The sequence below is a fragment of the Marmota monax genome, unplaced genomic scaffold (genome assembly GCF_021218885.2).
Source record: "Marmota monax isolate L192 unplaced genomic scaffold, Marmota_monax_Labrador192_F-V1.1 WCK01_AAM20220418_F8-fsc00040, whole genome shotgun sequence".
Classification (NCBI taxonomy): Eukaryota; Metazoa; Chordata; class Mammalia; order Rodentia; family Sciuridae; genus Marmota; species Marmota monax.
Window position 1 is genome coordinate 11,852,561 of NW_026692782.1, and position 17,091 is coordinate 11,869,651.

Genomic DNA, 17,091 nt, shown 5'->3' on the forward strand with positions numbered 1-17,091 from the left:
TCCTGGACCCCTGGCCCGGAGCTGACTTCCAGTTGAACTCGGTGATGGTGGGGTGTTGTAACTGCCAATCGGTTGCGCGGGAGGCAAGAGTCCCACTCAACTGGAGTCGAAGATGTGCGGTTTTGGTGGTGAGGAAGAAGAAATGAAGTTTAGGATAGAAAACACGTGCACCAAGTCCCAGATAAATTCCCTAACGATTCCAAAACAACCCCTTTGGCCACAGGATGGCAGGAGGGCCCAGCAGGCCCCAGCACAGTCGCTGTCTATTGCTGCCTGCGAAAGGGCCGCTGCTGAGTTGCACCAGGAGAACACCGAATCCACGATCTCTGAACACCCCCCCCCCCCCGCCCCGCAGCCTCTCCTAGTCTCTACCCTCCGCTTCGCCTTCCACAGGGCTGTCCTCATTGCTGCCTGCTCGCGCCCTGCAGTCAAGCGCGGCCTATGTGCCGACCTGGAGCGCTGTCAGCTCCCGGAGAGGCAGCGGATCCCGGGGGCGGGTGATGTGTTCCCCGAGGCCTGCTCCTAAAGCGCGCGCGGCCGGGCCGCAGGCGAGGGGGAGGAGAGGAAGGGCTCACAGAGGCGCGACCCCGAATCACACCGGCTTGGCGGGGGAGGATTCTCTCCTCGGTGGCCGCGTGGGCACGGTGAATCCCGCGTCCCCCGCTGCAGAGTCGGGGTTGGGGGACCGTGCATCTCTCAGGGGGAGTGGGAGTGTTGACAAGGAAGAAGAGAGGATCCCCGGGCCTCACGCCGTGGGAGGGCCATGCGGGCCGGGGACGTGTGGGAGGAACTCCCGAGCTGCGCATTGTGGTGGGGGTGGATGACAACCTCCCTTCCCTCCCCGCCACTTCACTCCATGGAAAGCTGAGGATGGGAGGGCCCGGTCTCCCCCGGATCTTCTCTAGTTCTTAGGAAAGGAGGGATTCCCGCCGCCCGCGAGCCCCCTCTCCACCACCCCCGCCGCCTCTCCCGCCAGGCTCCCAATTCCTATGCCGGGGAGGCACAGCGCCCCCGGGCTCTCCTCCGCCCGCGCGGCGCGGGGAAGCAGCGCGCTGCAGCGGTCCCTGGCTCCGGCCGGAATCAGGGCATGCAGCGCCTCCCGCCCCCGGTTCCCTGGGGGGGGGGCAAGCGGCCGGTCGGGGGGCGTGGGTGGCGGTGTGAGCCGGGCTGGATGCGGGAGGGGCCCTGGCGGCTGCAGGGAGGGTCGCGGGGCGGCTGGCCAAGCCGGGAAGAGCCAAACAAGGAGCGGATCCGGTGACGTGCCGGCCGCGCCCCTTCTCCTTCTCTATTTGGCTGCAGATTCCGGTCCCCGAATTTGCATATTTTGGCATCCAGTGGAAAAGGAAAGAAGAACGGAACCCGCAGCCTTTAAAGGAACCGTAGAGGCTGTAGCGTCACCTAGGGAGGCGGTCTGGGGGGCGTGAAAAATTAGCCAGCTGCTGGGGCCTCTGGCCTTAGAGCCTGGCGGTAAGAGAGGGGCGGGGAGAGGAGGGGACCAGCGAGCTTTGGGCGCGCCAGTCCCAGTCCTGGTTCCTCAGGGGCGCTTTCTGTTGCGCGTGCACGCCGAGGATGTGGTTATGTATTCCCTGAGGGTGTCTGCCCAGGGCCAGGTGATGCTGCGAGGTCCTCCGTCTTGGACAAGCCGCAGACCCCAAGACTGACTGCACTGCCCACGTCTCCCCGCACGAGACACAACTCAGCTCTTGCAGGGGGGGGGGGGTGTTGGAAAGGAAGCGAGAAGCCTCTGGCTCAATTCAACTCCCAGGATCCCTCAATGCACCCACTTTCCACCTGTCGGGATCTCTTCCCTGGAGGACGTGCAATGAGGAACTGGGAGCTTTATTCTTGAACCACAGGAGCCTGCAGTGGGAAAGGCAGAGGCAATGGTAGCCTTTGGTTCCTTGAAGGCTTCCAGGTTCCATCGCAGGTGGAAGGGTACATCCACTCCAGAGGAGGCCCTCCAACTTTAGAGTCTAGATGGACCTGTTGCTCCCAAGGAGGATATGTAGCAGAGCTTATTGACTGTATTAGGGCCTGCTTACCTGCTGGGGGAGACTAGATAGGAGTATTTTGGAGCAAGATGCCCTACCCCTCCTTCCTACTAATTCTTAGTATAGAGTGGGAGCATTCAGTTCAAGTCAAGTGTTCATTAAAGTCTGAGTGTGACCTTGGGCAAACCTCTGTCTTTCTTAGCCTCAGTTTTCTTATCTGTAAATTGGGATAATAATAACAACACCTACCATGTAGGAAGAATTAGAGAACCCTCGTAGACTACTTATGCTAGGCTCCTAGCAAGCAATCAACAAATGGCAATTATTATAATTAAACTTCGTCTTTCCCACGCTCCCATATGACAGAAATGCCCTTCTTCCTGTGTATCCCAGAAAGGAGTTTAGACTATCCAGTAAAAAGGGCTTGGTATGGAACTCCATCCCATATCAACAAGAAATATTTTTTATTATTTATGGAGAAAAGGAAATTCCTATCTGAGTGTTGGACAGCATGCCAATCACAGCATGGTTAAGAAATGGTCTCCATTCTACAGGAGCTCAAACAAGGATTAAGATCTCAACAATTGGTGGTAATACCAGAGTAAGAAGAAGTCATGTAGTCACTCTTTTTAAAAATTTTTTAAATAATTATTTTTATGTTTTATAATCCTACATACATCGAGTATAACTTCCCATTTTTGTGGCTGTATATGCTGTGGAGTTTCACTGGTTGTGCGATCATATATGAACATAGGAAAGTGATGTCCGATGCGTTCTACTGTCTTTTTATTGTACTGTCACATCCATCCTTCCCTGCCTTCCAATCTGGTGAACCTCCACTCCTCCCTCCCCACCCCAGTCACTCTTGAACACTCTGGAGCACCCTTTTAGACTTTCTTGAGGGGTGGCTATAGCTCCCCAGGGGGGGTTGCAGGATGCTGTGCCTTCTCTTTTCTACCATTAAAGAAGCCATGTTGGAGAAAGCTAGCCCTGCAAGCTTAAGCCCTCATTGTATGTTTCCTGTTCCAGTGGCAGTGCCAACAGGTGTTGACTGTCACCTGGATAATGGTGGCAGAAGGAGGCCAGGGTTCTGTGGCAAGAGGGATGACCATGATTGTGGAATATGGTAGAGTGTTTGGAGTGGCTACTTTGTAGAATACTAGCCTTCTTTCTTCTGGTTGCCAAGGCTGGAATTCAGCTTAGAAAAAAAAAAAAATTTCCCCTGTCCTCCCTCCTTCCCTCTTCATTTCCTCTCTCCCTCCTGAAGAGGAGCTGAAGGTGTTTGTTTCAGTTTTATTGGCGGGCTTAGGTGAGATTGCCAAGGGCCTAATTACCTGAACTCTAAGCCCTGAACTTGTTGGGGAGCGAGTAGGCACTGGTTCAGAGCGTCCCCCCAACCCCCAGGCTGGTGAAATGCAGGCAGGCAGGCAGGCGGCCCCTCTGCAACAGAGCCAAGGCCGCCCAGGCCTTGGCTGCTCTCTCTCAGGGAATCCAGCTAACCTCAGCTGCTGCACTTACAGGGACTACTGCAGCATGTAGGGGAGCTGGTGTATTTGTCTTGGTGAAGGGTAAGGGAAGGAGATATGGTCGGAGATCAACTGCAGAAAAGAGCAAAGTCACAACTCTGGCTTGGCCCTTTTTCCACAGTCACCACTACACTCTGAACTTTAGCTCCCCTTGTTGCTAAACATAGTCTTTCAAGAAAGACCTCACCCCATGAACCCAACCTGGGGCATTAGCTATTTAGTGCATTGCCATTCTCAGAGGGTATTTGCATCTTAAAAGGAAATGCTTAGAGAGGGTAATGGATACTTTAAAGAAATTAAGTTCATTACTTAGCTTGACACCTGAAAAATGGTAGGTGCTCATTAATGACATAAGATCAAGCCCGGGGACATGACCTGGGAGGATTTGAGCAGAGAGATGACCGGATTGCTCAAGGTATACCAAGCATTAGTGTAGAAGGCCACCTTGGTGGGATTACTCCTGAATGGAGTTCTCTTGAGGGTCCTCCATTGTTTTCCATTTTGGATTGCTGCACAGGAGGTGCAGAGGAGAACCACAGCTCACCCGTGAAGTCCCCCTGACCAGCCTCCCTTCAGTTTTGGAGGCCGTTGGCATTTCGTTGGTAATGACAGTCAGCTTAGAGGCTTTTGCCTAGAAGCCTGTGGAAGGGGAAATGCCATTGGCAGCCCAGCAGGCTTCCTGAAGAGTTAGAGGCTCCTGGTTAATTCAGAGCTGAGCATGTTCTCGGAAGGAACAGAAGTCTTTGGCTTGTAGAGGTTCCAGACTGTAGCCCCAGAAGATGGAGGTGACTGATGTCAGATGCCTGCCTTGTCCAGGCCTTGTGGACACACTTTGTTTTCTTCAGTCTTTATAACAGTCCTGTGAGGAAGCTTTTAGGACTGTACTTATTTTCTTTCTAAGTCAAAGATCTAAGTTGTTGGGAAGAGTAAGTAGCTTGCTGGAGTTACCTGGCCTTGAAGTAGCCGATCTGACTTCTGAACTCACCTTGCATGCCTCCAAAAAGAATGTCCTTAACACTGATGTTTGTTCCCATTATGGCCATGTCAGGGGAAAGAAATGAGGCGGTAGATGTGGGTGAAAGGGTGAATCAGTATAAAACCTGGGGAGAAAGCAATGCATAGAAGAAAGGCAAACTTGAACGTGGCATCCCAGTATCCCTTTGGATCCAGTGTGGAGGTAGGGGAGGTGCCCTTACTAGGGTGTTGGTGGTGTGTGTATGAATAAAGGGGTACGGTGCTCGCCATTCCCAGGGAGATCAGGGAGGAGTAGTATTTCTGCCAGGGCCTCTCAGTAGATGTGAGGGCCACTGTGCTATTTTGAGCTTGCCCCCCCCCCTTCCCTAGGATGTGTCAAAGGACACAGGATCCTCCCCAAGTCAATCACATATTTCCATTTTAAACACCTGTTTGTGTCTACATTCAAACTAACTCATTATAATCATGAAGGTGTTTTTGGTCATATTTTAGGTAATTTCAGGGAAATCTGGTGACCAAAGAGAGAAAGTCTTATTACAAAGTACATCTGCTATGAGGGCCCCAAGCCCCTTAGATGGATAGTCCTGAGACTACTCCCAAGACAGAAGTCAACAGCAGTGAATTATTTGCCAAGGCAGGTCCCAGTGTCAAGAGGTCAGGGTCAGGCCAGCCAGGGGACAGAAAGGGAAGGACAGATGTAGAAGGTGAGATCTGAGCGAAGTGCACTATGGTAGAAATTTCAAGCACCATACCATTCTGGGAATCATTAGTTCTGGATTTTGCCGTAAATTTGTATGACTGTAGGTCTGGGCCCTTCTTATGCCTGGTTTTGGGAAAGGGTTGGACTGTACAACCTACCTCTAAATTCCTCCTAGTTCTGTTAATCTGTGGGCTCCTGACTTGAATCTGTTAGAATTCCTAATACATTTATGGTTCTGGAGGGCTGGGCTGGATCCTTAGCTCAGGGGAGGGAGGGGTCAAGGGATGAGGGCTTGCCATGAGGTTAGCTCAGGGGGTCATGGAGGATACGTGGAGTCATGTGCTCCCAGGGTCTGTCATTCCCCCAGGGCCCACAGTGGGACAGCCCCTTCTCAGCTGAGAGGGATGGTGTCTCTGTTGAAGGCCTCTCAGGGGATGGGGCTTTTTGGAAAGAGGAACTTTGTGAATCGAAATGAACCAGAAAAGGCATGAGTGTGGGGGGACAGTGTGGGAGGCAGTCAGGGGGAGTAAAGGGGGGGAGAATATGAAAGAGAAGAGGGCAAGTTCTCACCTCCATGGCTTGCCATACAACTACCTCTTGCTGGGTGCAGACTTTGCCCATGGGGTAATTGCTGAATGGAAGCCTAACAGGTTCCTCTCTTCCCTAAAAAGTCCATTTAGGAAAGCAGAGAGGGTTGCAGTCCCTAAGTCCTTGTCTCTTCTCTGCTTCCAGCCTTAGCAACCTCCTCAGCCTCAAACATCCTGGCCCTTTGCCTCGTCCATCCAGGTGAGGAGCTGGAGGCACACTTTTAGTTTCCTTGTTGTTCTATGTAGTCAACAATCTGAGATTCAGAAAAAAGCAGTTAATGACTCTTTGGGGCCCAGAATTAGAAATCCTGGTTGTATTAACAATATCTTTTATCAGGTGGTTTAGGTAGGACTTCCTGACCTTTGTCATACTGGGAAATGAAACTCTTTCTACAGCCACTGCATTAAGGGACTGAGGCTGCCCTGACCTCATCCCATCACTCCGAGGGTCCAGCTGGAACCTCCTTCAGCTGGAGAACTGCACCTAGGGAGCCCTGGCTGATGGCATGGACTTCCCTGCCAGGGCTCGTGGTCAAGGGGCAAAGGAAAAGTGTCTCTCAATACTGCAGAATCATCTGGGTTGTTCAGAACTATTTGGCCCAGGATTACCCAGGAAAGTTACCAAAAATCAAGAGATGGTATCCAAGCTTCCTGAGGGCAGGGAGTTTTAGTCATTTTTGTCCTCCAGGTACTGTCCCTGTTCCCAGTAGGTACTTGATAAAAGTTGCCTGATCCAGTTCAGGTGTCCAGTTGATTCTGTAAGGTGGCTGATTTGAGAAGAAGCCAGCTCCACTTCACCTTTCCCATCTGGTCCCTTCCTTACTAAGTCCACCCCCAGCCCCCACTCCCCACCTCACAGGATGGGACCCTCTTATCCAGTTGAATTTCATTTGGGGGTGGAGTGGGCTCCTGGGTTTGGGACTCAGCATTCTCATATCACAGAGACCTAAGTCTACAAAACACTTCCTGCTACTCTTTGGAGAAGGAAACAAAAGTGACACTGGGGTTCTATATTCAGGGATCAGGCTGTTTAATGTGAAAAGGGGAACAAAGCTCCTGTGGAAAAGATCACATCCAGGCATGATAAATGTACTACAGGAGGTACAAAGAGACAGCTCTGAGGGAAGGTCCTTTGCTGGTTTGGAGGAAGCAGCTATTCAGGGGAAGGGGACAGTCTGGTGGAGGAGGAAGAGGCTTGACCAAAGTTTTGAGGAAGGGCTAAGACCCCAAGTGAAGAGGGGAGAGGAGAAAAGGAAGAGGAGTGGGGGTCCCACAAGAAGCTAAAGTTTTTTTCTGTTCCTCTTTATGCTGACTTCCCTGTTTTTGTCTCTGAAATTGGAATCTATTAGCATTGTTCTCACCAGACTCATCCTAAGTGCCTGCCTGGCCTAAGCCTGATCATGGTTTGTGGTCCAGATGAATGTCCTACAGGGAGAAACAGGGACAGAAGGGAGCCCTGGCTACGTACCAGATCTCATTTAGACATGTGGGTGCCTACCAGAATGTAAGCATCATGAAGGCAAGGACTGGACATGTGACCTTCATGGCTGTATCCCAGCAGCTAGTACTGGGCTCATCTGCTCTGTTCATTGGGGAGCTCAATAAATACCTGTTAAAAAGATGAAATGTGCTAAATGCTCCACTCTCCTGAAAGGTGGCTCATTTCCACTCTGAACTCCAGAAGGGAGACAGGATGGCCAAAGAGGGGGCACTAGGGAAAAACGTGGATCCCAGGTTTGGGGAGGGGTGAGGTGGGGTAGGATTAATCAGACATAAACTCAAGGGGTAATAGCCCCGTTAATTGAGTGGTAATGATCCTTGGCATTTTTCATCTTCAAAGCCAGGAACAAACTGTAATTAATACTCCCGCCACCCGGGGGCAGGGTGTGTGTATGTGGAGTGTGGGGGGGGGTGGCGTGGAGAATCTTGAGCTACAACTACTACTTAGGTAGGGAAACTGAGGCACTCGCAGAGAAAGTCTCCAGGAGAGAGGTGGGGAATCCGTGCGCAGCCTGGAATCTTTGGCGGTGTCTTGAACACATCAGCGCGTGGCCCCCCTCCAAAACTCAGGAACTTGGAGAGCCAAGGTCTTGATTGGGGAAGGGGGCGCCGAAGACCCTCTCGGGCACGACCACGGGTGGCAGTGGGGAATGGGGTTTGCAGGTGGGTTGGCCAGGAGAGTCGGCCCAGGCTGGTGCTCCAAGGGCTGGACCGCCCCCGGCCCCGGCCCCCGCTGCGTGCGCCATCCCCGAGGCCTTAGCTCCCGGCGCTCCAGGGGCAGCGCTGCATGGCGCGGAGCTGGGAAGGGGACCCGGGAGTCCTTCGCGCTCAGCAGCAGGCCGGCTCGCTGCACACTCAGCGTGACTCACTGGCGGCTCCGAAATGCTTCCCGGTTTCCTCATCGTAGTCTGGCTGCCCCGAGCCCCGAGGGAGTTTTTCATTAGAGTGATTACCCTACTGTCATTAAAAGCTGGTAAATAGCACCCAGGGACCGAGGCCGCGCGGCCGCTTCTGAACTGCAGCCCGGGTTCGCAGGCCCCCGGCGTGCGCGGCGCCGCTCAGCCTCCAGGCTCCAGGGCCACCAGTTGGAATCCTGGTGTTCCGGTGCCAGGGGCCAGGACCCGCCGGCCTGCGCGATCCCCAGGACCCAGGACGCAGTCTGGTCAACTCGCGTCGCATCGTGCACAGTCACCCTGTTTTCTTTTCCCTGGACCGCCCCTCCTGGTGGAGGATCTGGGGCTTCTCGGAATTGCACTCCAAGCAAGCTTCCATCCTTCAGTTGTGCCCCAGCATACTCAAAAGAGCCTACCCGGGGATGCCCCCTTTCAGGTGGTAGTCCACATGTTGCCCCAGACTTTGCACTCCTTCCTGCTTAAGTTTTAACTTTGTATTGCCTTCGTCATTTGATAAACGTCTATCTCCCACCCTCCCCACAAATATTTGCTCCACAATGGCAGTAACTAATGGTTTTGTATGATTGTAGACCCTCTCTCCCCCGTCCCTGGCCACTGCCCCTCTCCTGGCACCTGTGTCTGGTGTATAGCAGGCCTCAACCTTTTTGAATTACCAAGTCTCTAAGAGGCAAGGAACTGTTTGATGACATCCCTTTCCTCCCATTTATTTTTAATTTTGGGGGGTAATTATTTTTTGTGCATCTACTATGTTGTCACACATTGTGGATAAGACATCAGTGAAAGCAGTCCAAGTTCTTGCTGCCAATCACAGGTCTGATGAGTGTTCAGGATGGGGACAAATAAATACCCGTGAGGTGGTGATAAAGGGTATGAGGAAAAATGGATTAGGACAAGGGCTCAGAGAGTGGCAGGGCATCCAGGTTGGGATCTCATCTGCTCTAGCAGTTCCTCCTCGTGTTTGGATCCAGCAGTGGTATTGCTGTCTTATTAAAGATATTGAATCTAAATATGTGGGTCTGAGTTTTAGTTCAGCTATGGCCTAGTTTATTGGCTGTTATGAAAAACTCTATGTAAACAGGATCTTTGTAAAAAAGAAAGTTGCATCAAAGTATAGTAGGGCATGTCAAGCTCTGAAGGCAAAGTTACCTTGCCCCTGGTTCAGCCCCTCTAATCCTGGGTTGGCTTCCCGCTCTGCCACCAGGTGGCCTGAGATAAAACTCAGATAGTGGGTGAGGCAGGATCATTTTCAGAGGCCTCCAAGGAGGGGGCAGGTGACTGAGTCTATGGGTCCCCCAGCCCCAAATCTCGGAACCCCACTCCTCTCTTGCCCAAACCCTTTCTCAGAGAGGCGAGAAAGCTTCTTTTAGACCCCAAACGAAAGAAAAAGTCACCGCAATGGAAACTCGAATGAAGCCTCCCCTCTTGCCCTACTTCCCTCCCGCGGTCACACTTCCGGCCGACGCCACAGGGTATTTTGGGCTTGAAAACAAAGCGTCACATCTATTTGAGCAACTTTGTTCCACTGGAGTAGAAGCCCAGGGGCCTGTGGCCGCCCTGGGCTCAGCCACTTCCCCAGGGAACTGACGCGTTTCCCTTTCTCCACCAAGGTCGGATTTAGTAACTCAGACTGGCCACTTTTGGCTTCTTTCCCTGTCTAGGCAGTGTGCAGGCAAGGGGCCAAAGGTAGGGCTGCTAGGAGGGTGGACATGTGTCTGGGTGCCTTCCTTGTGGACTTCAGGGGAAGGCCTCGTTCCCGTCTACTGCCAGAACCTTCCCTTCACGCCTCCCAACTCCCCACCCCCAAACCACATTCATAAAACCTCCATTACAATCACCAAAAATCCATTTGCAGCGTCAGGAGACTGGAGCGAGAGTCGTGGTCAGGTCGTGCCTGGTCAGTCTAATCCAAAAGGAGGTGTCTCTGTGTCAGTGGCTGGCATATGTTCAGATTGTGAATGAAAGGGGTGAGCATGGATGGAGTTTGCATGTGCGTGCAAATCCCTCGTGCACATTCGCTGGGGTCAAACGGTGCATGTGTACACAGCCTGCATGGATGTCTAGAAAGAGCTTGGCAGAGTTGATACCCTGGAGTGTCTTGTGGGTGCACACACCACGTGATTTGTGTGGGCTGCTGTATTTACAGTATGTGCAGGTTGCATACGATAGACGTGTGTAAATGTGTGCATGAATGCTTGTATATATGTGGATGACAGGGCATGGCTTGCACAGGGTGGGGAAGACACCCTAACTCTGGACAAAGGTGACCAGTGTCTACATGGGCAAAGGCTGAACTGTACGTGCCCTCCATGGATCAGGCTGTGAGAGCAGGTAAATGAACTGCCATGTTGGTGTGTCCCCACTGGAGCACCAGCACCTGATTGGTGCTAATGTGCCTTTATTTCCAGCTTCTTTCTTCAAGCCCCTTTCCCCTTCCAAGGGCTGCTGCATCTCTTCCAGCTGGACCCCGTCCCCCGGAACTATCCTCCTGTTCTCTCTTCTGGGGCCCAACTCTGAAAGGCCTCATCCTCACAGAACTTGTTTTTGCCCATCTTGTCTCCCACCATACAGAAAGAGTTTCCGGGGGTCAGAGCTGTCTGGGTTTCTTTTCTTTTTCTTTCTTCTTTTTTTGGGTACCAGGGACTGAACCCAGGGGTGACTAACCACTAAGCCACATCCCCAGCCCCTTTTTATTTTGATCATTTTGAGACAGAGTCTCACTAAGTTGTTGAGGCTGGCTTTGAACTTGCAATCCTCTTGCCTCAGCCTCCTGAGCCATTGAGATTACAGGTGTGCACCACCATGCCTGGCCTGGGTTTCTTTTGTGGTCCTGTTGATTCTCAGCACACAGCAGAGCCCCATCTCCATCCTGGAGAAAGCTGGCTGAGAGCTGGCTTTACAGCCGCAGACTGTCCTAAAGTGTCAGTTTCATTAGGGTGATTTGAAAGTGCTGCCCCCCTATTTCTGTCACTGTGTGGGTGTGAGGCTAGTGTTGGGGTGGAGAAGGGCATTTGGACTGCTGGGCTGCTGCTGTGGCCCTCAAGGCGGTGCACTCAGCCTGCTGTCCTGCTTGCATCACGAGACTGGAAATGAAAGTGAGAACCCAGGGGCCTTGCCAGCCTGCCTTGCTGATGGGCTCGGCCTCCTTTTTAACCCTCTAGCCCCTGCCTGACTTTTGCCTGTGGGACAGATTCCAGCTCGTGCTTCTGTGCCCTACCCTTGGACCCCAAGTGCAGACATAGGACCCGGATGCTCCTCCATCTCCCCTCTACTAGGTGCTGAGGATGCCTGCATGGGTTTCTTCTGGCCTGGATTGGGGCGGATGAGCTGGCTTCTCCTGGGAAACCCCGGGCTCTCTAGCTCTCTAGATCTGTAAACTCATCTTTAGCCTGGGCCTCCCACTAGGATTTTTTGGCTCCTGCAGCCAAATACTCTTTTTCATTCTGATTTCTGAAAATGCTCATTCTACTCTATCCTGGATGCTTCTGCTCATTCTCAGCCAAGGGGACAGTGATGGTGGCTTTCTCTGCCTCTCCAATAGCAGAACATTCAGTTGAAGGAACCCTTGAGAACACCCATCCCAAACTATTTGATAGTTGAGGAAACTGAGGCCCAGAGAGGGTGGCTGACTAGACCAGGCTCACACAGTAGTGGATGGTGGAGCTGGTATTGGAAGCAGATCTCGACTCCCTACTGGCAGTTCTTATAGCAATGTCTCCTCTATTTTCTTCTCTTAGGGCTGGGGATGTGGCTCAGTTGTACAGTACTTGCCTAGCATACAGTAGTCCCAGGGTTCATACCAGTATCTATTTCCTTCTCTTTCTCTTTCTCTTCCTTTCTTTTTCTCTGGAAACATTTCCTTGAAGATATTCTCTCTGTGTTAAACAGAAGGACTTGTCAGGTGGCTCCAAGGTGAACTTGCTCTGAGAGCACTGTCTTGGTATGGGTTTTCCCAGTCTTTCAAAAGCCTTTCCACCTTCCTGTTTCTCATCTCCTAAGATAGCCTGGGACCTTGTCCTGGCCTATCTCGGAACCATCCTCTTTAGCTCCTGCTTCAAAGTGCCGAGGAGGAGGCATATGGGAACTTAGGAATTGCTCCTCTCTTTCACCTTCGTTTTCTGGCCTCTGAAATGGAGCAAGAGTCTCAGAAGCATAAATATGGGTACCAGTGTGTGCATATATAAATGCAGCTCACAGGTATCCCAGCAGCAGCTGGGCAGAGGGGAAATGCAAATAGCACCAGGGTTAAAGGGTTCTGGGATCATTGCAGGTACTATCAGGATGGCCAGGAGGGTGGCACGAGAGGCTTCTAAAAGTCCTGGGGGTGGGCACCCTTAGCCACACTCCTGCAAGGCAGATCAGACACCTGGAGAGGCTGGGGGGAGGGAACATTCTGAGTGAAGGGTCTTTGTCTTTACAGGGAAATGCTTTGTAGTTGCTAAGGAACTGGGTGTCTTTCCTGATCCAAACCTCCGATGTTTTGCTCAGCTTGGGAGGGGGATGCTGGGCTGGGGCCTGAGGCTCCCTTGGCAGTTGGTCCTTTCCCGGGGACTGCCAAGGCCCTAGGGGTCTTGTGGGAAGGCTTTCATCTGGGAGACATGGTTCTTCACCCTCAGCCTCACTGCTCAGCTGAGCTGGGGAGGTGAACAGGTGAGGTGGAGGCAGGGAAGGAGAGGAAAACGCGCACTTACTTAACAGCCCGCCTGCCAGGCCCTGTGCTCGGGCCTTCCCTGCTATGTCACTTCACCATTGGGACACTTCCTGGGAGGAAGGCAGTTATTTCAGTTTTTTTCCATTGGATTGTTTTTTGTACTTGAAACACAGGTTTGGAATGGTTAAATAGATTGCCCAAGGTCATGGGCTGTCAAGTGGCAGAAGTTCTATGTAAATTTAGGTCTGTTGTGCTTCCACAACTATACCACCTCATGCATCTGCTAGGGTTTCTTCTCATCCCATGGCTGCTCAGGAGCCATAGTCACCATCATCACCAACACCACCGCCATCGCTGTCACCAGTACCAGCATCACCATTGTCACCACCACCATCACCATCGCCATCAGCAGTATCACCATTGTCACCATCACTTTCATCACCGTCACCACTGCCAGCATCACCCTGTCACTATCATCACCACCACCAGCTTCACCACCACCAGCTTCACCATTGTCATCATCACTATCATTACCACGATCACCACCATCAACATCACCGTCTTCACCGTCATCACCACAATCACCACAACCACCATCACCACCATCACCATGGACTTCCTAGGTGGCTTTCTGTCCTTTTCGACCTCTCTTCCTTACCTAAGAGCAGATACAACGTAGGGAGGGGGAGAGGGAGCTGGGTGACTCAATGGGTTGAGGGTTGGTAAACTTCGGGGTGGTGCCTTGGGCAGATGGCCTGGGACTGGGCCAGGCTATTGCCTGGTGTATTCAGAAGCCCTCGCCCTCTCCACAAATCCTACTTGGTCCAGGGTGCCTAAAGCTTTAAATTCCTCTGGAAGTACCAGTCGTCCCTCTTTGGTCCACTCCAGATCCTGAATGTGAAAACCCTGGCCCTTATTTCATATTGCCCAGATGGTAAAATTAGAGTGCTGTTTACCTCTGAATACTGTGGTGAGAGGGCTTGAGTTAATACCAGATTCCACCACTACTAAATATGCAACAGATTCCTTAACTTAAAGGAATGTTTCCTCATCTCTGAAATGAGAACACCATTATTTACATGATTAGGTTTTTGTGACATCTGAATGAGAGAACCTGTATGAGGTCCCTGGCAGGCTGTGAATCAGAGTGGGAATCCGTTAAACGAGATACCACATATAATAAAGCCTGTGGCACAGTGCCTGGTATGCAGACAGTGCTCAATAAATGGTATCTGACAATGATGATGATGATGTTAATGTCGACTTTCTTTGTCCTTGTCAAGGGGTCACTTCTGTCTTGCTTGGCTGCTTGATTAGAGATCTCAAGGCAATTTACATGTCCCTCTTGTTTCTACCAGGAGGAGGTAGTGAAAAGAAGAGGGGTGAGAGGCCCAAAGAGCTTTGCAGGCAAAAAGCTGAGTCAAGGATGATCCCCCAAGGCCCCCTTGTGGCCTCTGGGTCTCCCCTCTGCCCTGGGTCCTCCTCCTCTGTGATTTCCAGGGATGGCCTGGCAGGGCTGGCTTCAGTCTGAAATCTGGACCAGCTAGCTGTCTTCTTCTTTTTTTTTTTTCACATTTTGGGACTAGAAAGGTGGGGGTCTCTCCGGCAGCTGAACTCAAAGCCCAAAACACCGGGGCAAGAGAAGTGGGGGGAGGAAAGCAAGCAAGCCGATAATTTCCTCGAAGGATAAACATCCGATTTTTTTTCCTTTACCCAAAATAAACATGCTAGCCACAAGGAATTAAAAGCAGAAGACGGGAGGATGTGTCTGGATTTGGGGCTGTTCTAGCAAACTGACCTTCTATTTATTCTGGCCCTGGGCACCCGCCAGAGCTGCCAATTACACTCTACACCTGGTGGGGTGGGGGCTGCCAGGAGAAGGTCCCTAGGAATAGCAGACTCAGAAGGTCCCTTCTGAGTCTGCCTTCATGACAGTGCAAATGGGCACTTCCTCTGGCTTCTTATTTTATCTCTGCCTGCAGGCTTGCCTGGTGGCGCAGAGGGAGTGGGAAAGTCCCTTTTGCCCTGGGCTGTCATCCAGTGCCCTTCTTGAGCACAAGAATTTGCTGTGCATTGCCTGGGCAGGGACTGAATGAATGTGTCAATGGGAGGAGGACATCATTGCCTCCCCAATCACAAACTCGTCTCCCACCCACTGCATTGTCCAGAGCCCACCATAAAAACCATCCAATTAGTTAAAAGTGTGCTCAGCTAGGCTGAGGGTCAGTGAGGGCCCCTGCCTTGCTCTACCTTGGGACATGCTTCACAGAAGGTAATAACCTGGTGTCCAGCTGCAGGCTGTGCCTTTCATCTGGGGATCTCAAAGGACTTTGCACACATGAGTCACCAATGCTACTGCATCCTAGCCAGAGAGAGGGGCTTATTAAGTCTTGGAGGGAAACTGAACCAAGGAGGTGGTTAGGCAGAGCCGAAGGACTAGTGGGGAATTGGGATGCCCAGGCTTAGGTTGGAGACAAGCAGAGCGTCATCTCCAGGGGGCTTCTGGGTGGGAAAGCCAATAGGCCTACAGAGGAAGTTCAAGGGAAATAGATGCTGAAAATCCTTTCCCTGGAGATACCGCATGGCTTTGTAAAAGCACACTCTGATTATGTCACCTATACCCTCCAATCTATCATTTGATAATATCCCATTGCTTCTAGGTTTAAATCCAAAGCCTTAATGTGGCTACAGGCCTAGAGTCTCCTGTCCTGTCCCACCATCCAGCCATTCTCTATCTGAGGAACCCCCCCCCCCCCACACACACACAGAAAGCTCCCTGAGGGCAGCACCATGTCCTGTGTGACCTGATTACCCACACAGTCCCCTGTCTAGCACAGGATAGATGCTGGTAATACTGGTTGAGGGAATGCTGCTGCATGTCAGAACTAGAGAGGTCCATGGTGACAACCAATTGTCCCCTATTGCTTCTGCCTGTCTCAGTGACATGGCTGGAGGAAGAGTTTTGGGGAGGATGAGTGATTTGCTCAAGGGCACAGTGACTGAGGGACCCATTACCAGTTCAAGCCTAGGGATTTCCACTTCCTGCTTGTCCACCCATCCCCTGCTCCACCCGTTTGTAATTTCTGGAAAACCCCAAACTCCAGGCTGAGTTCCCCTTGTTGGTTTTGAAGGTTTAGGAAACAAAACATCAAGCCCTGTATGATATATATTTTTTTAATTTTGAAGATAAGGGACCCATACCCAGAGGGGATTCCATCTGTTGGTAGGCAATGTGGACACATGCCTAGAAGTTGAAGCCTTGGTCTAGCAGGCAGTTATCTCTACTTGGGTTTGTCCTTGAAATACCTGACGCCTCCCCTGAAAGCCTGGATCATTGGTGAGTCATGGGAGTTCTGGGTCATGAACTGGGTACTTGCTTCGGGCTCTCTCAGATGGAAGCGGTTCAGAAAACTTTCCATATTCCAGGAGCCTGGAAGAACAGATAAGCATAGGGAGTCAGTAAGAGGGACCAGGCACCTGAGAGCTGGCAGGGATTTGCCAGCTCTGGGGGCATACAACAAGCAGACTCTCCCGGCTGTGGGGCTTTGAGGACAAATTCCTGGGAAGCCTTCTGGCCCCTCGCTGCCAGGGATGCTAGCAGAGCGGTTGAGAAGTAGCAGAGTTAGTTGCCTGATTATCAGAGGACAATGGGGACTAATCCCAGACCAAGTCAAGGCTACCTTGGGACTCCTTTCCCAGGGCTCCTTATTTAGCATACCATGGCTGGGGATGTAGCTCCGTGCAGAACATTTGTCATGCAGGCAAGGGGCCCTGGGTTCAACCCCCAGCCGGGAAACAACCACCACCACCAATAATATTTAGCACAGGTTGCCTTCTTTGCCTGTACAGAAAGGAAATGCCAATCAGGTGGGCCCATCACCCCTCCACCCACCCCCTCTTCCTGCAGCTTTCCTGACCCCATGACTGAGGCTTCATTGCTTCTTCTCTCCACACATGGTCACCCCAAGTGCTGGGGCTGAGACTGGCGGGGCTCTCTGTGCTGGTTCTTACAATCTCTCCCCAACCACCCCCTGCAACAGGGCTCGCCCTGTGTGGAGGTGCAGCGATGGCATTTGGATTCTGGCGGGGAGTGAGTGTGGGAGAAACGTTCTCAGGCTGGGCCTGGAGACACTCAAGCAGCCCAGTTTGAAGGGGGCTCTCTTCAGGGGGAGGCGACACACCAGGGGTCACATCTTCTGGGGCGAGTGTGAACAGGCCTCCTGGCAGGGTAAGGAGGGCACTTCCTGGGG

General features: G+C 52.0%; 1 protein-coding gene across 1 annotated transcript in view; it reads right to left on the reverse strand.

Moving 5' to 3' along the window:
* Window positions 1-15,999: 15,999 nt before the first annotated feature.
* The window catches only part of Pebp4 (phosphatidylethanolamine binding protein 4), a 194,687-nt gene continuing 193,595 nt past the window's right edge, over window positions 16,000-17,091 (reverse strand). The window contains exon 8 of the mRNA XM_058580428.1: window positions 16,000-16,271. Coding sequence (XP_058436411.1) covers window positions 16,123-16,271 — 149 coding nt within the window. The 3' untranslated portion in view covers window positions 16,000-16,122. The remainder of the gene's footprint in view (window positions 16,272-17,091) is intronic.